Source organism: Myotis yumanensis, unplaced genomic scaffold (assembly GCF_028538775.1).
Source record: "Myotis yumanensis isolate MYYU_CA2020_CCGP unplaced genomic scaffold, mMyoYum1.0.hap1 SCAF_8, whole genome shotgun sequence".
In the NCBI taxonomy this organism is placed as follows: domain Eukaryota; kingdom Metazoa; phylum Chordata; class Mammalia; order Chiroptera; family Vespertilionidae; genus Myotis; species Myotis yumanensis.
In genome coordinates, this window is record NW_027223759.1 from 86,176,590 (window position 1) to 86,198,082 (window position 21,493).

The 21,493-nt window shown below is 54.9% G+C and overlaps 1 protein-coding gene across 5 annotated transcripts in view; it reads right to left on the bottom strand.

Annotated features, from left to right (window-relative positions):
• The window catches only part of TFCP2L1 (transcription factor CP2 like 1), a 67,103-nt gene that overhangs the window by 8,973 nt on the left and 36,637 nt on the right, over nucleotides 1–21,493 (bottom strand). For 2 of the 5 annotated variants that reach the window (XM_070423151.1, XM_070423153.1), the window contains exons 6-13: nucleotides 21,146–21,298; nucleotides 19,180–19,290; nucleotides 16,492–16,583; nucleotides 15,996–16,050; nucleotides 15,777–15,870; nucleotides 13,783–13,873; nucleotides 12,782–12,885; nucleotides 9,645–9,787 (exon numbers count right to left, since the gene is read on the bottom strand). In XM_070423151.1, coding sequence (XP_070279252.1) covers nucleotides 9,645–9,787; nucleotides 12,782–12,885; nucleotides 13,783–13,873; nucleotides 15,777–15,870; nucleotides 15,996–16,050; nucleotides 16,492–16,583; nucleotides 19,180–19,290; nucleotides 21,146–21,298 — 843 coding nt within the window. Of the gene's footprint in view, nucleotides 1–4,518; nucleotides 5,168–7,434; nucleotides 7,509–9,644; nucleotides 9,788–12,781; nucleotides 12,886–13,782; nucleotides 13,874–15,776; nucleotides 15,871–15,995; nucleotides 16,051–16,491; nucleotides 16,584–19,179; nucleotides 19,291–21,145; nucleotides 21,299–21,493 lie in introns of those variants that run through there. The other 3 variants (XM_070423154.1, XM_070423155.1, XM_070423152.1) reach the window with 3 other exon arrangements.

Consider the following 21,493-nt stretch of genomic DNA (forward strand, 5'->3'; position numbering starts at 1 on the left):
GCATCAAGAGAAAAGCAATAAGTTACCTACAAGGGGGTGCCCATACAACTGTCAGCTGATTTCTCAACAGAAAGTTTGCAGGCCAGAAGGGAGTGGCAAGAAATATTCAAAATGATGAATAGCAAGGACCTACAACCAAGATTACTCTACCCAGAAAAGCTATCATTTAGAATTGAAGGTCAGATAGAGTTTCAAAGACAAGAAAAAGTTAAAGGAGTTCATCACCACCAAACCAGTATTACATGAAATGTTAAACAGCATTTAGAAGAGGAAGACAGAAGAAAGAAGAAAGGGGAAAGAAGGAAGAAGAAGGAGAAGAGATAAAAAATATGAACAACAAAGTGGCAATATATACATATCAACAACTGAATCTAAATCAAAATAAACAAACAAGAAATTGAGTGAACAAAATAAACTGATGGATAAAATAGAACAGAGGCATGGAAACATGGAACAGACTGACGAATTTCAGAGGGAAGGGGGAAAAGGGGATGGGAAGAGAATAACCAAAAATGTTCTATGCATATATGCATTACCTATGACAAAGACAATAGGGTGGTGAAGGCCTGAGGTGGGGCAGGAACTGGGTGGAGGGAGGCACTGGGGGGAAAAAGAGGGGGGACACCTGTAATACACTCAACAATAAAGGCTTCAAAACAAAAACAGGAAGCAAATAAGATGTCCTGATAGGTACATGTATAAACCAACTGTGGTATATCCATAAAGGGGAGCATCATCCTATATAATAATAAACATGGTAATTAACCATAACTTCGCTACCCTTCCCATTGGCTAATCAGCAAGATATGCAAATAAACTGCCAACCAAGATGGCGGCCGGCAGCCAGGCAGCTGAAGCAAACAGGAGGCTTGCTTGCTTCAGTGACGGAGGAAGCCAACGTTCCCCGCCTGCCGCTGCCGGCCTCTGAGCTTGCAGTTTAAAAAACATTGTTGCAATTATAGAAGCTAAAAAAAAAACCCAGAAACCTGCTTTCAGCAAGCCGGGCCTCAGAGCTGGAGTTAAAACAGTGTTTTGATTATAGAACCCAAACAAACCAGGTACCTGCTTTCAGCAGCCGAGGTCTCAGAGCTGGAGCCGAACCTCAGAGAGAAAGCCGGCTCTCAGTTCCAGTGACAGCCATAGAAGGTAAATAAATCCAAGAATTAAAAAAAAGAAAAAAAGGAGAGGTTTGGAGCTTCAGTCGCCTGCCAGCCTGAAAACAGCCCTCAGCCCCTCACCCAGACTGGCCAGGCACCCTAGGGGGGACGCCCACCCTGAAGGGGGTGTGACCAGCTGCAAACAGCCATCATCCCCTCACCCAGGCTGGCCAGGCACCCCAGTGGGGACCCCTACCCTGAAGGAGGTGTGACCAGCTGCAAACAGCCATCATCCCCTCATCCAGGCTGGCCAGGCACCCAAGCGGGACCCCCACCCTGATCCAGGACACCCTTCAGGGCAAACCAGCCAGCTCCCACCCGTGCACCAGGCCTCTATCCTATATAGTAAAAGGGTAATATGCCTCCCAGCACTGGAATCAGCAGAGCCGTGAGGCCTCCTGGCACCAGGATCAGCTGAGCAGCGAGGCCTCCTGGCACTGGGATCAGCAGAACAGCGAGGCCTCCTAGCACCGGGATCAGCAGAGCCACGAGGCCTCCCAGCACTGGGATCAGCGGAGCTGCGAGGCCTCCTGGCCCCTGGAGCAGCGTGACAGGGGGCAGAGCCCAAACCCCCTGATCACCCTGCGGCTCTGTGTGTGACAGGGGGCGTGGCCACAACCTCCCTATCTGCCCTGCTCTGTTCATGACAGGGGAAGGCGCCCCAACCCCCTGATTGGCCCTGCTCTGTGCCTGATAGAGGGGAGCTCCCAACCCCCTGATCAGCCCTGCTCTGTGTGCGACAGGGTGCGGCGCCCCAATTCCCCCATGGGCCCTGCTCTGTGTGTGACGGGGTGGAGCCGCAACCTCCCCATCGGCCCTGCCCTGAGTGTGACGGAGGGAGTGCCCCAACCCCCTGATCCGCCCTGCTGTGTGTGTGACAGGGGGCGGTGCCCCAACTCCCCTATCAGCCCTACTCTATGCGTGACAGGGGGGAGCTCCCCAAACCCCTGATCGGCCCTGCTCTGTGTGTGACAGGGTACGGAGCCCCAACACCCCTGATGGGCCCTGCTCTGTGTGTGACAGGGTATGGAGCCCCAACCCCCCTGATGGGCCCTGCTCTGTGCGTGACAGGGGGCAGCGCCCCAACCCCTGATTGGCCCTGCTCTGTGTGTGACGGGGGTGGTGCGGCAACCTCCCCATCGACCCTGCCTTGAGTGTGACAGGGGGCAGTGCCCCAATCCCCCAATCGGCCCTGCTCTGAGCCCGACCAGGGGCTGCACCTAGGGATTGGGCCTGCCCTCTGCCACCCGGGAGCAGGCCTAAGCCAGCACGTCGTTATCTCCCGAGGGGTCCCAGACTGTGAGAGGGCACAAGTGAGGCTGAGGGACACCCCGCCCTCACCAGTGCACGAATTTTTGTGCACCGGGCCTCTAGTTCTACAATAAAAAGAAATGAACTATCAAGCCATGACAAGACAAAGAGGAACCTTAAATGCCCATTGTTAAGTGTCAGAAGCCAGTCTGAAAAGGCTACTTACTATATGATACTAACCATATAACATTCTGAAAAAGGCAAAACTATCTAGATAGTAAAATTATCAATAATTGCCTGAGTTTCAAGGGACGAGGAGAGGGGAAGAGGGATGAAGAGGTAGAACACAAGGCACTTTTGGGGGCAGTGAAGTGATTGTACATGAGTGTAATGTACATGACATCATGCATTTGTCAAAACCCACAGAACTGTACAGCAGCAAGAGTGACATCTAATGTAAACTAGGGACTTTAGTTAATAATATAACAATATTGCCTCATCAATTATAACAAATGTACCACACTAAGGACAGAAGAAATTGTGCATATGTTGGGAACTCTCTGCACTTCTGCATAATTTTCCTATAAACCTAAAACTGCTCTAAAAATATAAAGTGTATTTTATTTTATTTTTTTTAATTTTTTTTTTAATATATTTTATTGATTTTTTACAGAGAGGAAGGGAGAGAGATAGAGAGAGTTAGAAACATCGATGAGAGAGAAACATCGATCAGCTGCTTCCTGCACATCTCCTACTGGGATGTGCCCGCAACCCAGGTACACGCCCTTAACCGGAATCGAACCTGGGACCTTTCAGTCCGCAGGCCGATGCTCTATCCACTGAGCCAAACCGGTTTCGGCTATAAAGTGTATTTTAAAAAAGACTGGGGGCAGGGAGGGAGACAACAACCATAAAAAATATAATAAAATAACGTGCAAAACTGCCATTCTCTCAAACTGTTGAGATTTTGCTTCCTGGCAACTGTCGTCAGTTTGGCTCAAATAAACTCATAAAAAAATCTTATAGGTTTGGACGTTTCTTACATGGACAATGGGAGCAGCTGTAAGCCTACCTTTGCCCACCCCTGTCTAAACAAGCGCCACTCCCTGCATCTCAAAATGTGGCAGGAATTGAAGATTCCTCACCAGCAAACTCTGCGGAGTTCCCATTTTGATAAACTACCTTGTGATTTTGGACAAGTTTCTTCCTGTCTCATGTCCTATCTGTAAAATAGGGCTGTTTCGATGATAAAAATATAACCAGGATGTAGACTGACGGAAGCTGGCATCACGACTGCTGGGTGTGACTGTGTACAAGTGCTTTGCAGAACTGTCCACGGGCCTGTGAGCATGAATGACCCTGGAACATCTGCCCTCCAGGCAGACACACTGGAGGACTGCGCGCACACACAGAGCACCGCACACACAGAGCGCCGAGGAACGTTCAGTGTGGCACCCAAACCCCAATCGGCCCCATGCTGTCTGCAGTGCCAACGACCTCCAGCAGCACACCTCAAAGACATCAAGTGGGGAAAAAGGAAGTCACAGACACCACACGCTATTATTCCACTTACTAGAGGCCCGGTGCATGAAATTCGTGCACGGGGTTTGCCGGCCAGGGGGAGGGACCAGGGGAGGTTGGCTGGCTGTGGGAGGTTGGCTATGGGAGCGCACTGACCATCAGGGGGCAGCTCCTGCATTGTGCGTCTGCCCCCTGGTGGTCAGTGAATGTCATAGCAACTGGTCGGCCGGTCATTCTGGTTGTTCGGTCACTTAGGCTTTTATATATATAGATATGAAATTTTTAAATAGGCAAAATTCAACAATACATTGAGGAGGAACAAGAGAATGATTAATACAAAATTCAGACCAGCAGGTGGAGGGATGGAGAGGAATATGAAATGAGCTCACAAAGGGGCTCCTAACATAACACTGTGTTAACCTCAGGGCAGGTACTGGGTACTTCGGTTATTCTTGAAACTGTGCACATACACTTCATATACTCTTGGCATACGCATGCTGTATTCCACTATATAAATGGAAAGAATTCTAAAAATACACATACACCACACTCACACACTAGCCAATACGACAGCAAAACCCTTTCCAACTTAAAAAATGCAACCACATTTTATTGCCTGTCTGGATTACTGCCCCAAATCCTGCAAACCCACCCACCTGTAGACCCCGGCCCCACCCTGCAGGGCCTAATGATGTGTGAAGCACATTTATTCTGTACTGTCGGCCTGCTCCCGCGAGGTCCCTTGGCAGCCACCCACTTGGGCATGCAAAGCCCGAGGCAGAGACCACACGGGCTTAATCAGTAACTCCCTCATTTAATTAAGTGCCCTTGCACCCCAGGGGCCGCTCGGCGGCTGGCCAGACTGCCTGCAGTGCTCCGGACAATTAAGAACCAGAGGTTTCCAATTGATTTGGGGTTAAGAGGCAAGGAGACTTGGGGAATAAGAATGGCCTACTTAGCTGAGGTGGCATTTGAGTTCTGTTCTCTGCTTCACTTGCTTAACTGCCTACTCTTGGGGGCACAGGGCAAGCTGGGGAAGGACCTTCCTTCAGGGACCAGGGAAATTGCAAGGGTTCCATACATTCTTGGCTTCTGTCTTCACAGAAGAAATTCATTCTGAATTGCAAAGTAACAAGTTTTCCACGCCACAACAACCCACTGTTCAGGGCAGTTTGACCTTCCTGGCTAGTCCAAAGTTAAGTTCTCAGGCCAGAGACTCTGGGCTTCATTTTCTTTATCTGTGAAATGGGGCAAAAGAATAACTGCATTAGATTTGAACATAATGACATGGAAGGAATTCTGACCTCGGGACGCAAACAGCAAAGTGCAGAGGGATGTACAGCTGCACGTGGGGTGCACGTTTGAGAACCGGAAGTACACGCTCAGGCACTCAACACCACTGGCATAAGACTATCGAGCAGCACCTCATCACACTCAAGTAAACTCCTGCAGGAAGAGAGCGGGGAAGCCAGGGCCTTTCACACCTGCCTTCTACTGCTCCACGCTGCCTGGCTGCTTACTCTGTGAATTGCTTTTTAAATAAAAAGGAAGGAACACCACCTCACCTCACCTCACGGACCTCCAGGATGAGATACCCACAAATCGGGCTCTGAAGTATAGGATTATTACTAATAATGACAATTTATGAAATAAATATACACAGACCATTAAAAGCCTTACATTTTATACATCGTCAAATTTAAGGATCTGTCCATCAGTTGCTCCCCAAAATAACAAGTGCCTAGCACTGTCAACAACAACATCCACTGCTTATTTAGCATCTTCCGGTACCTAACAGTTTCCTCGTTTTATCCTTACCTGCTCGATAGGTATAATTATCCCCATTTTACAGATGTGGAAACTGAGGCTCAAAGAGGTTAAATAAATTTTCCCAAGGTTGCTCAGCTACTAGGAGCCCGTTCCAGGTGGGGACACCAGTCCAACTCCAAATGCCACATTTTCTCTATGTCCCCAGCAACCACTCCTGGCCATTTCCCCTAAAATCCTCTACATAGGCTTTCAGAGTTCCCACAGCTGGCTCAGGGTCTACAGGGGCTGAGCAGGGGGATCAGGGTTCCAGCCCTGCTCCCATCAGCCTATTTTTTTAAAGGGTTCAATTTAGGAGAGGTTGGATAGCCTACTGGCTCAGTGCTTGGGCTCTACAGCTGGACTACCAGGGATCCCCCCCGCTGGCTCCAGCCCTTACCAGCTGTGCAACCTGGGCATTTGCTCTCTTGTCTCAGTTTCCTACCTGTGAGATGGGATAATGCATCATAGGTGGGCTATGAGTCATTCAGAGAGGCTGCTGGAGACCCAGGAAGTTCCTCTTAAAGGCGCAACACACAGAGTTACGTGGACTCATTCCCACTGAGGCATCGGCTTGGGGGAATCCAGGAGGAACTGGATTGTCTGGCATCAGGGCAAGAAGTTGGGGGCAGCTTTCTCCCAGACAGGGATGCTCACGGGGGTCACTGTTCCTATGCTGAGACCTCCCCATCCCCCACCCACCACATCCCTTCCCTGACACCCCACCCTCCAGTCTCAGAGCTGACTGGCAGGCACCATATCTGAGTCTCCATCAACCTGGCTCACACTGTTCACTTCGCCCTGGTGATTCCCCTCACCCAATTTGCAGCCCCACCCAAACTGCTTGAAGCAGGCTTTTTCATATAAATAGCCTGTCCTAGCTCAGGCTTCAGCCTTTCCTAAAATCTCTCAAACAAGTAGCAGCTGATGTCAGTGTGCCCCATACCTCCTGATAAGTGGCCCCAGGCCTGGCATTAGCAGCAGCTTGCCTTGCTTCACAGCTTGGCCTCCCCTGGGCACTTCCAAGCCCAACACAAGTAGCAGCCATCTGCAGATCAATCTGTAGCTCCTGCCCAGTGGCCCCAGGAAGGGCACAGGCAGTGTCTGACTTTGCACCTCCCAGGAGGCTCCAGAGCCATGCACCAAGTAGACAGCTTCAGACCATATCAGATTTCAGCTCTACACATCCATGAATGACACATTCAAAGGGAAGATTCTGTGAGCACCAAGGCCCCACTGAAGCAAGTCCTAATCCATAGGGGTATCTCCTGCACAGCAGCTCTTCCAACTGGTCCTCACAGCCAATTGGCCTGGAGGTCAATTCCTCCCAGTGACACCAACAGAAATCAAGGCTCAACTACAACAAGACAGTGTACACAGCCCACACAGAGGCGTACCTAGAGTGCCCAGCTCAGGTGACTGGGGAGGCTGAGCCACTGGGGCCTACAGGACACCTACTCCACAAGGTCACTCTACCAACTCCAGGAGACACAGCAGCTCTACCCAATACACAGAAACAAACACAGGGAAGCAGCCAAAATGTGAAGACAAAGAAACATGTTACAAATGAAAATAAAACAGAAAAAAATCTCCAGAAAAACAACTAAATGAAGTGTAAGCAAACAAAGTACTAGATATAGAGTTCAAAAAATGGTTATAAGGATACTCAGGATCTTAATGAGAGCTTTAAGGCACTTACTGAGACTTTCAAGAATGTAGGTGAGAACTTCAAAGACATGAATAAGGACCAGTCAGAAATTCAGCATACACTAACTGAAATAAAGAATAATTTACAGGGTTTCAACAGTAGAACATAGAATGTGGAGAATGAAATCAACAATTTGGAATATGAGGCAGCAAAAAACACCCAATTAGAAGAGCAAAAAGCATAAAGAATCTAAAATATGAAGGTAGTGTACGGAGCCTCTGGGACAACGTTAAGCCTACCAACATCCACATTATGGGGGTGCCAGAAAGAAAACAGAGAGAGCAAAATATTGAAAACCTATTTGAAGAAATAATGACAGAAAACTTCCCCTATCTGGTGAAAGAAATAGACTTACAAGTCCAGGAAGCGCAGAGAACCCCAAACAAGAGGAACCCAAAGAGACCCACACCAAAGCACATCATAATTAAAATGCCAAAAGTTAAAGATAAAGAGCATCTTAAAAACAGCAAGAGAAAAGCAGTCAGTTATCTACAAGGAAGCACCCATATGACTGTCAGCTGATTTCTCAACAGAAACTTTGCAGGCCAGAAGGGAGTGGCAAGAAATATTCAAAGTGATGAATAGCAAGGACCTACAACCAAGAATACTCTACCCAGCAAAGCCATCGTTTAGAATTAAAGGATAGCTAAAGAGCTTCACAGACAAGAAAAAGCTAAAGGAGTTCATCACTATCAAATCAGTATTACATGAAATTTTGAAGGGTATTCTTGAAGAAGAAGGAGAAGAAAAAGGAAAAGAAGTAGAAGAAAGATAAAAAATATAAACAAATGGGCGTGGCTCAGTGGTTGAGAGTCGACCTATGAACAAAGAGGTCATGGTTCAATTCCCAGTCAGGGCACATGCCCAGGTTGCAGGTTCAATCCCTACGGGGGGTGCGGGGGCGTGCAGAAGGCAAACAATCAATGATTCTCTCTCATCATTGATGTTTCTATCTCTCTCTCCCTCTCTCTTCCTCTCTGAAATCAATTAAAAAATTCTTTTTAAATATATAAGAAATAAAGTGGCAATAAATACATATATATCAACAACTGAATCTAAAAATGAAAATAAATGAACAAAGAATCTAATGAACAAAATAAACTGATGAATAAGATAGAACTAGAGGCATGGAAACATGGAATAGACCAACGAATCTCATAGGAAAGACGGAGGAGAGAGATTAACTAAAGAACATATATGCATATATGCATTACCTATGGACACAGACAATAGGGTGGTGAAGGCCTAGGGTGGGATGGGAACCAGGTGGAGGGGGACAATGGGGAGGTAAGAGGGGGACTCAACAATAAAGATTCTTTCAAGTAAAAAAGAATCAGCCCTAACCAGTTTGGCTCAGTGGATAGAGCATCGGCCTGCGGACTCAAGGGTCCCAAGTTCAATTCCGATCAAGGGCATATCACCAGTAGGGGGTGTGCAGGAGGCAGCTGATCGATGTTTCACTCTCATCGATATTTCTAACTCTCTATCCCTCTCCCTTCCTCTCTGTAAAAAAATCAATAAAATATATATTTTTTAAAAATATATTTTTTTAAAAAAGAATCAAATGAGTCACTGCAAGTGCACTTGGGACAGCAGTGGGAGCAGTCGGCACCCAGTAGTGCTGGCACCCTTACCATCAGTGTTAAGAAGAAAGGTCAGGACAGAACAGGCGTAACAGCCTCCAGTCTACAACTTGGAGGAACGCGATGTGTCAGCAAGCCCGGTGAGCAGCCCTCCTCAGCCTGTGGAATCAGACCTGTGCCCCTGCCAGGGGCTGCTTGTGACCAGCCCCGGAGGGCTGTGGCACCTTCCCTATTCAGCAGAGGGGTCCTCCGTACTGAGCCATATTCTTCCCATCACCAACCCCCGTCCAGTTCACTTCTCACTGGGCCCTGCCGCCTGCCCTGGGTGAGCACCCTTCTCCTGACACCTTTCCCTGCAAGAACCCTGAGGGCAGGGGTGCCGACTGTGCTCCCAGTTCCTGCATGGCACCTGGCCGAGGGTGAGGCAATGGAGTGGATACTTGAAAGCTATTCAGAGCCAGTTGTGGCTTCAGAGCTCTCTCCCTCCCAGCACTCCAGGTGGCGGCTGCAGCCTGTGGCATGCCGGTGAGACCTGTTGGCCGTCTTTGGGCTAAAGTCATCCCAGACCCCACAGGATGCAGAGTCCGCTGCTCCTCCCAGGGCAGGCAGCAAGCTCACCTCGTTGCTGACCACCACGTGGATGCCCGTGGGCCCCTGCCGGTAGACTCGGTGGATGTGCTGTGGGGAGATGCTGTACAGGTTGGCGATCTTCTCAATCAACTCCAAGGTGGTCAGTTCTTCCAAGAAGATGGCATGGTACACTGAGGAGGCAGAAAGAGGTGCTTCTATAGAGCAAGCGCCTGCTTTCCAAGGAGCTCATCTCTCCCCAACCCGCCCCGCCCCACCCAGGAAAGCAATGACTTGCTCGTGGGGGTGCTCCTGCCCACACGGATCCATGGGTTGGGTTGCAGTGGGCACATCCCTGGAATCAACGGGTGAAAAGGTGCCGGCTGCGGTTCCTTCTGGCTGTTTCAGTCTCTTAGGGGACTCATGTAAGTGCGGAACTCCTGGATCCACCCCAGGTCCGGTGACAACCACGGAAGGGTAGAGGCTGGAGGCAGGAAGGCTGCAGAAATCTGCAGCTCTAACAAGCTCCCAGGGTGCTCACTGCGGGAGCAGGAGGCAGCCCTGGGCCCTTCCTTCCTTGCACTGCCCACAGGGGTCACTGATGCTGTCAGGTGGCCGAAAGATGTAAAGACAACTGCTACTGGGCAGCAGAGAAGGGTCTCGTCCTCGCCCTTCTCCACAGTCAGTAGCAGTGCATGTGGCACTGTGGCCCCAGCGGGAGAAGGGGCACCAGCCAGTCAGAAAGTCAGTGACCTGAGGTTGGGGCGGCACCAAACCCCAGCCAGCCAGGCCCCATGGAGACCTGGTGAGTTAATGCTTCAGGCCTCGAGTTCCTCAAACTACAACAGCTGGATTCAACCAGCAGCTCCCAACTCCTCCCTCAACCAAGGAACCCTCAGATCCAACACATCTGACCAGAGGCCCAACTTTAAAACATGCACAGGCACACACAGACGTACACGCACACACACACGCAAATGAAAGTGTGTGTGCGCGCGCACACACACACACAGAAACACAGCACACTCACATACATGTGCGCGCACACGTATGTGCACACCTGTACGTACACATGCACGTACACACATACATATGTACAAATGCATGCACACATGTACATACATACACACAGTGAGTCTTTGGAAGTGGGTGGCAGAGGCCACAAGGTCCCGCCATGTGGCAGATTCACCTTCCCACAACTCAAACAGGTTTCGTCGGGACAGTGTGGTCCCTGCGCAATGCTCCTCCAATTGCTCCTCCAGTACCGACTCCGGGCCTCTCTCCTCAGGTTCCTTTTAACATCAGAATTCTAATTGTACTCTTGTTTCCATTCTTTTAGAGAGCCTGTACCACTTTCTCCAATTTTACTTCCCAAACCAATCTGACTGCTGCAAAGAGGAGCTGAAGGACGACAGGCTGGCTCCTTTTGTCGTCACTGTCTGTCTCTGGCTTCCCTGCCCCAGCTGAACTCGGCCACCAGGAGCGCTCAGAGCCAGCCGAGGGCCAGCCATACCCCGAACTCCTGCCATGCCCACTCTCCTCGGGGGCAGTGTGGGGGGCAGTTTGGGAAAACAAGGGGCTCTGGATCGGGCAACCCTGGTTCAAGTCCTAACTCTGCCACCCAGGACAGTCCCCACTCCTCCAGGAGCCTTGGGGGTCCTGTCAGCACCTGCACTGCAAAGCCACCACCAGTTAAATCACCCACTGTGCGTGGAACACCTGCCCTCTCCCTGTGCCGACCTGGCCCCTCCCGTGTGCGGACCCGGCCCCTCTCCTTGTGCCGACCTGGCCCCCCTCCAGTGTGCGGACCCGGCCCCTCCCCTGTGCAGACCTGACCCCTCTCCCTGTGCAGACCTGGCCCCTCTCCCGTGTGCCGACCTGGCCCCTCCCGTGTACGGACCTGGCCCCTCCCGTGTGCCGACCTGGCCCCTCTCCCTGTGCCAACCTGGCGCCTCTCCCGTGTGCCGACCTGGCCCCTCTCCCTGTGCAGACCTGGCCCCTCTCCCATGTGCAGACCTGGCCCCTCTCCTGTGTGTGACACGCGGCACTTGGCTCTGTGCTTCGCAGGCCAACCACGCCGAGAGCAGGGGGCACCAGGGCTTCACCAGAAGTATGAAGGCCACACTAAGGGCTCAGAAGCCAGCAGCAGGGTCCCAATGATTGGATCCTGGCTCTGCCACTTACAACGCGGTCACTTTGGGCCAGTCAGCTGTGCCTCTGTCCCCACACTGAAACCACGTTAGCAACCGTTCCTCCTGAGAAGCAGATAAGCGACCACGTGGGCAGCCTTGCAGCAGGGGCTGCAGCATTCTCCCTGCCCGGGGGCTGCAGAGCAGACGGCTCCTGCAGACATGGCACCCACAACGCCAAGGCGGCTCACACTCAGCGCGCAGGGCTCACATCGGGGAGCTCTCTGCTCATCTCCCTGGACCTCACATGCCACAGGGCAGTGGCGCTGTGCTCCTTCTACACACATGGAAGCTGACGCACAGGCCCCGGTACCTGCCCCAGGACACGGGGCCGCCAGGTGGCATGGCCAGCATTGGTACTCAAGGACAACTGACCTCAAAGCTTGTGTCCTCTCTCACACTGCCCCAAACTCCCAACCCAAGAAGCCCTGTGCCCTGAGGAGCTCCGGGACCCCTCAGCGGTGCTCCTGAGCCCTCATGCAGCAACCACACCCTCCGGCCGGGGTCACAGGATGACGTGCTCCTGGGACTACAGCCACCAAGCCACGTGTCGCCTGTCCAGGAGCCAGAAGGCCCAGCTCTCAGTCTGACCACAAGAACCTCAGTGGCTTTGGGGGACACACCCACACTCTGGGCCCCTGTTTCCTGGGGTATAAAATAAGTAAGCTGGACCAGAGATATCTGGGGGATGCCTTCCACCTTAAACATTTCCACCCCAGGATGAAGTTCAGCAAAACTTATTCTGCAAGAACCAAAGTGAGGGGATCAGGGACTCATTCTCAGTGAGAGCCCTGGTGTTTCTTCCGTTCTATTGCCACCCAGAATCGGTCTTGGGGGTGGGGAGGGGGGCGCCTCACAGCTCACCACACAGACTGCTTCCCCACCACCGTCCCCTGGAACCGGCCTGGGGGGGAAGCGCCCGATAGCTCACCACACAGACCGCTGTCCCCACCACCGTCCCCTGGAACCGGCCTGGGGGGGAGGCGCCCGATAGCTCACCACACAGACCGCTGTCCCCACCACCGTCCCGCTTCTGCTGCAGGGGTGCCCGGCTCTGCTCCACCTCCTGACAGACATAAATGGTCATCTTCGGCCTCACGTTCCTGGCAGGAAGAAAGGAAATAAATAGCAGGTGCGGGAGACCAAACTCTTGTTGCAGATTGTTCCAAATCACAGGGTGACCCAGCCGCCGGAGGACTCGGGGAGAAAGGAAGGCGGCCATGGGGGTGCAGCATGCCTTTCGTGGTGGGGGTGGGGCAGAATCCCAGCCAGGCCGACCTGCTGAGGGGCTCTGCTCAGAACAGGAACCTCCAGAACGAGGCATTTCGCAGGGTCACAAGAGCAAACCCTTCCTCGGCTGACTGCACCGGGACATTCTAGAACGTTACGTGCATAACGTCTTCCATCCTCACACCGCCTACGAGGGAGCAGGGACCGCCATCCCCATCCTACTGATGAGGAAACAGGCTCACAGGGGTCAGGGCCTTCACCCAGCTGCAAAGCTCCTGAGGGCAGATCTGGGTTCAAACCCAGGCTCTCACTCTACTACCCACGTGTAGATATTGGTATTTAAATTCATCAGTTAAAGCTTAAAACTCTGTTTGTCAGATCAAGCGCTCCACGGCACAGCCAGGGCTGCTGCCCTGAACGGTGAGCCAAAGCGCTGCCGTGGTGGCAGGCAGTGCCCCAGGACCCAGCCCTGCTCCAGTCCTCCCGGAAACCACTCACAGGCTGAGCAGCCTGCCCAGCCCACGGTCCCTCCGGGAGGAGGCAGCCTGAACCCAACCACGCAGGCATTTGACGACCTGTGGCCAAAGGCCATGGCTCCCGGCAGACCAGGAGGAGGGGCCTTGCGGCCAGGGGTGCTGCAGCGGCTGCTCCGGGTTCCCGTGTGTGCGCAGCCCCTGCCCCTCACCCTCCACCGCATCTCCTTCCACACTTGCCCCAAGGCCGTGTCAGCTTCCTGTCCGCCCTGCCTCCAGCTGGAGGCTGACACCCACCTGCCTTTGATGGCGTTGAAGAGCCGGATCCCATCTGCGGGGCCACAGATCTGCACCAGATCGTCTCGAGACATCTTCAGCAAGTCAGCACCTAGGCAGCACGTGGGACTGCCCGTTACATGGGACACAGAAAGGCTCCATCCCCAAACCCTGCAGACCCGGCACCGGGGCAGAGGGCAGAGGGCAGGGGACAGGGAGCCAGCCTCATCCTCACGGGCACCAGACGCTCCATGGAGCAAGAAGCAGCAAAGAGCCAAACAACATCAGATCACAGCCCCAAAGATGTCAGAAGCTGCACGACATGCTCACAAAAGGCAGTAGGACAGGCGTTCACAGAAGCTGTGCCTGCCCCTTCCCCCCAGCCCCAGCCTCCGTATTCTCGGCATATGATGCATGTGTACCTCTGAGGGGGCGGGGCATGGACTCTGTGTACACTCGTCTGCAGGCAGAATACGTGCTCATGGCTGCAGCCATTCCACAGGCACCGTGCAGCCAGCACACACACACGGGGCAGAGCGCGCCCAGCATCCACAGCCCTCGCGCCAGCACTGCCCCGGCTCTGGGAACCGCTGTCCTGACTTCTTACAGTTAATACGATGTTTTGGGTACAATTCTGTAGGCACAACAGCTCCCTTCCCACTGGGGATGGAAGCCACCCTGCTGGTGGGGCTCAGTTGGTCGAGCATCATCCCATGCACCGAAAGGTCGCTGGTTTGATTCCCAGTCAGGGCACATACCCAGGTTGTGGGTTCGATCCCTGGCTGGGGTGCATACGGGAAGAAACCAATTGATGTTTTTCTCTCTCTCCCTCTCCCTTCTCTCTAAAATCAATAAAAACATTTATTTTTAAGGAAACCCAAAGTCCTTCCAGTGTCCCACAGGGACCTCAGCACCTCTACCCCCCACCGCTCCCCCATCCCCTCAGCCCCACTCAGCTGGACCCCTGCTGCATGGCCACACCAGGCAGGTGTCTCCTGCAGCCTTGGCATTTCCCTCTGCTTGGAAAGCTCCACGACCCACGGGGCTCGCTCTCTTGCCTCGCTTCAGCCTTTACTCAAGACACCTTCTCAGTAAGGCCTATGCTGACCACCCAACTCAAGACCACAGCCGGCCCTCCCTGCACCCCCTCCAGGCCAGGCCAGGCCCCTCCTCTGAGCCTTCCCATCCCAGATGGGTCACACCACTCTGCAACGCCTGGTTTATGTATCCGCACTGACTCCGGGGGGACAGGGTCCCTGTCAGGCCCTCCTCACACGCCCCCTCCCCATCCTGACAAAGGCTGAGCTGGAAAACAACTGGGGGCTTTCTTCCCACTGCCACAGAGGTCGGTCCTAGAGAGCCACTCTCCTCCTCGGTCTCTGTCCCTCTGGACTGACCTGCTCCTGTCCCTCTGGACTGACCTGCTCCTGTCCCCTCTGGACTGACCCTGCTCCTGTCCCTCTGGACTGACCCTGCCCCTGTCCCTCTGGACTCACTCTGCTTGGTGGACGGCTCACACTCAGTTTACCCTCGCACCCATAGCTCCTAGCTCCGGGTTCGGCCTGACGAATCATCAGTAAGGCTTAAACACCTTTTAAAGAGATAGAACAGCTTTCCCTTCTCACCTGGGGCTTCGCCCCCACCGTCCAGGAGTGGCCCTGGACCCCACGTGACGAGCAGCATTTGGTGGGAGAGCTACCAGGGAGGCTTGTCGCATGGGCACTGGCCTGCGTGGCTCAGGGGCCAACCCAGGCAGACAGGAGCCTGGCAGGTGTGGCGGATGCTGATAAGGTGCCAGGTGACCCTCCCTTAGAGCCGCACTCGGCCGGGAGCTTCTCGGGCAGGACCCCGGCGCTCAGCACTGGGCCCAGGTCAGCAAGTGTGAGTGAGTGGCCCACACCACTCTGGGTCCCCAGGACAAGCCACAGCCCCTGGCACCGAGGGGAGGTAACTGGCCTTGCTGCGCAGTTCCAAGGTCCCCATTTCCAAGGTCCCGCATGTCCAGAGCCGCTCACCTGAGAAGCTGGCGAAGAGCCGGCAGAACTGCGAGAACCTGTGGCGGTGCAGCCACTGCTGGGCGTCCTGGATGGAGGCGGACGGGAGCAGGTGCTGCGGGAGAGGGGGGCCTTGACATGGCGGCCCAGGGACAAGACACACAGGGCCAGGACGCCCCAGAGCCGCGGGGACAGGACGGGCAGGGCCCAGGGACAAGACACGCAGGGCCGCACACTTACATCGCTGCCCATGGGCAGGGTCTCCAGCGGGTGGGAGTGGGTCGGTGAGGTGCTGCTGCAAAGGAAGCGACAGAGGTGAGTGCGAGGCCTCAGGGCTGGTACAGGCCCTCACCTGCCTGTTGCTCCTCCCCCCTCAGCTTGGAGGCTGTTTTTATTTATTTTTTTAATATATTTTTGTTTTATTGATTTGAGAGAGAGAGGTTAAGGAGAGGGAGCGAGAGAGAAACATCAATGATGAGAGAGAAACATTGATCGGCTGCCTCCTACACTGGAGGAGGGGACAGGGTGGGCGCTGGGCTGCCGACAACATTCAGAGAAACTGTCCAAGCACAAAAAGCTGGGCAAGTGCTAAACATATTGTGAATGCAGCACCCGTCAGCTACCCTGACACCCACATCGAGGCCAGGCTGCAGGAGAGAAGACGCGAAGAGGAAGGGCAGGGAAAGAACCATGCTTGTCATCCCTGCAGGGGCGGGGGGAGGGGGGTCACACATACCCTTCGCCGAGGCCGAAGCTGTTTGGAGAGCCGTTGTAGCTGGGGGACGGGGCGCTATTCACCTGGTAGGCCACGTCGGGCCACGGGGAGCACTGCGGGGAGAGAGCGCAGGCAGCGGTGACAGGGGGCGGCTCCAGGAGCCAGACCTGCCGGCGCCTGGGCTGCACGGAGCAGCATCCACTGAAGTCAACGGACAAACCCACGGACCCTTCTACACCCGGCTGCCTTCACCCTGTGGCCCCGTGAGCCCGGACGGGAGGCTCACTCCCACCCCAAGAACCGAAGACAGCAGCAGAGACCAGATGCGCAGCAGGTCATCCCGGAGCAAAGTGGACACATGTCTCTGTGAGCTTCCTAGTCGTCAAACCAAACAGGGACACACCATCAGCCACATGACTACCGGGCCCACGAGAGAGGAAAACAAAAGTGGGCGACTGCCCACAGCAGGTCCCGGGGCAGACAGATGGGTGCAAAGGCAGGAAGCAGGGAGCTCGGACCAGACAACTCCCAAACAAGAAACCACTGGGAAGCCCAGCATCAAACCCTGCGGTGTTTGAAAACCCCTGCAGATGGGCCTCCGCGTTCACCAGGAGCAGCCTCGTCAGCTCAGTCCTGTGGGTGTAGGGCACGCAGGCGCCCTGCCCCAGCTCAGGGAGACAGCAGCACCAGACACACCCTCGACCTCAAGGAACTTCTTGTGCAGAAGCAGAAGGTGAGTGCGTGGAGGGTCCCGGAGGAAGCAGACGCACGGGGCTGGCCTGCTGGGAAGCCAGCGACGGCTCACCTGCCTTCCCCGTGACGGCACGTCTTTGGAGAGGCCAGTCTAAAGCGTTCCTAAAGACTCACTGTCACCCACCGCAAGGGCTGGTGAATATTTACCTCTGCTCTCAGTGTGGCTGGGTTTGTTGGTGTAAACCCCAGAGGAACACACTGACGAGAGATACAAAGGAGCCGTCACCTTACAAGGTCACAGACCAGGTGGGTGCTTCGCCGACCACGCCACACTGTGCAGGGCTTGGAAAAATGCATGAAACACAGGCCTGTCCACACGAGGAAGCCACAGGAGCTCGGGGTGCAGAGGCCAAATGAGGCTCAGCCCGGAGGCCAAGGAGAGCAGCAGCACCGGCAGAACTCAGCCTGGGAACCACCCGGGCCTGAGCTGGCCCCGCAGTGCAGGCTAGCACTGCTTCATGCACCGGTAGGGGGCGCAAAGTGGGGGAAGGCAGGAGGCTAGCACTGCTTCATGTGCAGGTAGGAGGTGCAAGGTGGGGGGAGGCAGGATTCTCTGGCCGCTGTTACCCTCAGATAAACGCCAGCACACATCTGTCTCTGCCATTAAATTAACTCCCATGCTGTCTTGTTACAGATAGTCTTCTGCATGTGGCTTACTACACGCACACACATGCATACCCACATGCATACACACACACACACACACACACACATCCACAGGCAGCTCGTCAGTCAGGACCAGGCCAGTCCTCAGAGACACTCTGCCTGGGTCTCACCCTTAACACAGCCTTAACCCCGCCACGGCCATTGCCGGGCCTTACACATCTGTGGGGTCTTCTGAATAGGTCAAGTTACTCGGTGAACAAACACCGCCTAGGAACTGGCCGGACTGCAGAACACAGCAGGGACCAGCTGTTTAAAAACAATCATGGAGCCTGCCACTAAGAGAGGTGACACCAGCAGTGACCTGTGACCAGAGGAAAAGGCCTGTGACAGTGAGCATCTCAGAAGTGCCCAGGACAGAGGATGGTGGAGCAGGCTGGTACTGGCATCAGGGTTAAGAGAAAATGCATTCTTCGGGGCCATGGTGGCTCAGTGTTGAACCAGGAGGTCACGGTTTGATTCCCGGTCAGGGCACATGCCTGGGTTGGGGGCTCAATTCCCAGTGTGGGGTGTGCCAGAAGCAGCCAATCAACGATTCTCTGCCATCATTGATGCTTCTATCTGTATCTCCCTCTCCCTTCCTCTCTGAAATCAATAAAAAGTATATTTTTTTAAAAAGAGAAAATGCATTCTGATATCTACCCAAACCCCAAAACAGCAAGGGTTCACACCCTCTGAGCCAGCAATGCTGCTCCGAAAACGGGAGCTGCAGACATTCTCCCACTGAGAACGCCTCGTGCACCAGGCTCACGGCACCTGTCTGAAGAGGCAAGAGCCGGGAAACAACAATGTCCACCAACGACAAAGGCAACAAGCGGGGTAAAGACCTAGAAAGCTCTCTATGAACAGATAGGGAGCAGACTCCAAGATACACTATTAGATTAAAAAAAAAAAGGCAAGCTGCAGACCAGGATGTCTGTGTGCACTGCTGGCGTAAACCCGTGTACAGACTGGAGTCCCTGGCAGAGCAAGTCGGGCCAGCTTCAGAGCTGCTGGCTGCCCTGGGGCGAGGACTTCGAGGCTGAGCAGCGGCGGGAGGGACCTTTCCTAATGTCTATTCTCTTATAGCTTTTGAATTGGGGACCTATTACCTATTTTGAAAAGTAATGCCCTGATTTTGAAAAGTGCAGACAACTACAAGTTATTTCTGAAGCGCCTTCCTGGCCTCGGGGCCCTGTCAGAGGAACACAGCCCCAAACCCGAGAGCACACCACCACCACCACCGGGGCTCTCAAAACAGCACTGCCCGAGCTGGGAACCCCCGAGACTCGCCCGCAGCGCCAGGCCGCTCACCTCGGTGAGAATGGTGGTTTCATAGGACGGCTGGTACTTCTCCTTCTCCTGGGCGGTTCTCTTCTCCATCTTCTCCCGGTCCGTCTTTTGTTTCCGGTCTGCTCCCTTCGGCTACAAAGGCAGAGCACAGGGGTCCGATTAGGCCACAGCAGGCAGAGATGGCGATCGGTGGAGGACCCAGGGCTGGGCGGTGGCCACGAAGCCTGCAAGAGCCCAGGCAGGATCTTGTGGGCCGGCCGGACAGCCTCTCTCACTCCCCAGACATCGAGCGCAAGTCCTCCTGCCTGGAGCCCTTCCCCGCCCCAGGGAACTCAGCCTGCTCAGGTCCTGCCACGGGGCTGCAGGCCGCTCGCGGGGGGAGGGGGACCCCAAGAGCCATGACAATCCCAATGCACTCCCTGGCTTAGCCGTGGACGGGGAGGGAAGAGAGCTGGGGGTTGCCGGTCGGGGTTTGGCCCACGCTTACAGGCTGTGAGCTCCCAGAACATCATGAAGGCCTCCAGGCCCCCCAACACCAGGACTCCTGCCGCTCGAGGCTCACACGTCACATGAGGCCTCTGCCCTGACAGAGCCTGTCTGGGTGCCTGTGAGCTTGAGGGACTTGCGGTGTCCCGACCTCACAGGTACTCTCATTCCCCTCATTTACAGGGGAGGAACCAAGTGCTGACCAGGCCACAGTTCAGATGTGAGAGCAGGGATGCGCCGGCTAGCCAGCCCTAGCAGGCTGCTGACGGAACCGCTGGGCTCTCGCGTCCAGGGCTCACAGTGGGGTTGGCGAGTTCCCATATCAAGGCACCCAGCAGCCCCAGGACTGAGCAGTACTATGCACACAGCAGGCCACACACAGTGGGGTTGGCGAGTTCCGATATCAAGGCACCCAGCAGCCCCAGGACTGAGCAGTACTATGCACACAGCGGGCCACCCACAGTGGGCAGACAGCGAGCAAAACCCACTCTCCAGTTCAATGGCCTCTTCAAGGATCTCCACCCTCCAGGCACCTTCCTCAGGCACAGCTTTTGGCTCCCAGCTCGGGGGATGTTAGGAAACAGTGCTCAGAGTGACGCCCACGCTGCACAGAGGCGGGCTTGCAGGGGGTCATACGGGAACATAAGGACAGGCCCAGTGTTCAGCGGGAGAGCAGGCATGTGGCCGCCAAGCCCCCATCACCTGCTCCGCCCCCAGGCCCTGTTCCCCAGAAGACACAGGGCAAGGCTGTGCCTGTGTGTGGGACACACTCAGCCCGGTGACACCACAGGGCGCTGCTGGCCAGAGGGGCCCTGTCTTCCCTTGCAAAGGCCCCGATACTCACACAGAGCCCCCGTCAGGCCTCCAGAAGCCAGTGCTTCCCAGGGAGGAGGGCGACCAGGGTGGGAGAGCGACAGACAGGTCGGCTGGACTCTGCCTGACACGTGCAAACACCTGTCTGAACCACCTCTGTGACTGGCGTGGGCGGGTGGGCGCTGTGCACCCTCGGGGCAGGAGGTGCCACGCCTTTCTCGGGTCACTCAGACACGGCAGCAGCACGGCTGGCCCAGTTCCCCAAACACCTGGTGTGCGGTCAAGGAGCCTGGTGGGAGGGCCCTCACGGCTAAGTTTCTGCCTCAGGTGCAGAAAGGGGAGCTAGTGGGAGCCATGGGCTACAGAGACAGAGGGCACAGTCCCTGTCTTTCCTTGAGGGAAAGTCCAAGTGTTTCCTTGGGAGGAAAACACAAATTTTTAAATGTGCAAAAGCACTCATTCTTATCAAGTGGAGGTGAGCGCCGACACATGCGATGCTGGAAGCTGAGGGGTGGGCCCAGGCAGGAGCCTGTCCCAGGACACGTGGATGGAGGCAGGAGCCCAATCGAGGCTCCTTGCTGGGCCTCCGCGTGGCGCTGCGAGAATGTCTGGGGTCGCTGTCCGGCGTCGGAGGAAGCAAGCGTGCCCGGGGCATGGACCATGGCGGGCACGGCGAGGCCGTCCCTACCTTGAACACCTTGATCTGGCAGCTGGCGGAGTGCAAGTGCTCGGTGTACTCCCCATTCTCGTTCTGTTTAAACGTGTCGATCTGCACTCGGAAAGGCACCCCCTTCTCGCCCCCGTGCTTCCGCGGGGTGAACTCTGTGCTGATGCAGTGCACCTGGGAGGGGAGACGTGGGGCTGCTGGGGGAGGGGCCAGGCGGGCTCCTCTCCGAGGAAGGCGCCGATCCTGCCTGGTCGGTGCACACCCAACCTCCCCTCTCCCCCAGCGCCGCCCATGCCACCAGGCAGGTGGTCTGCCCACAAAGACATGCCCTCCCACCTTTGTCCCTTGACCTCGGAGGCCCTGCCTGAC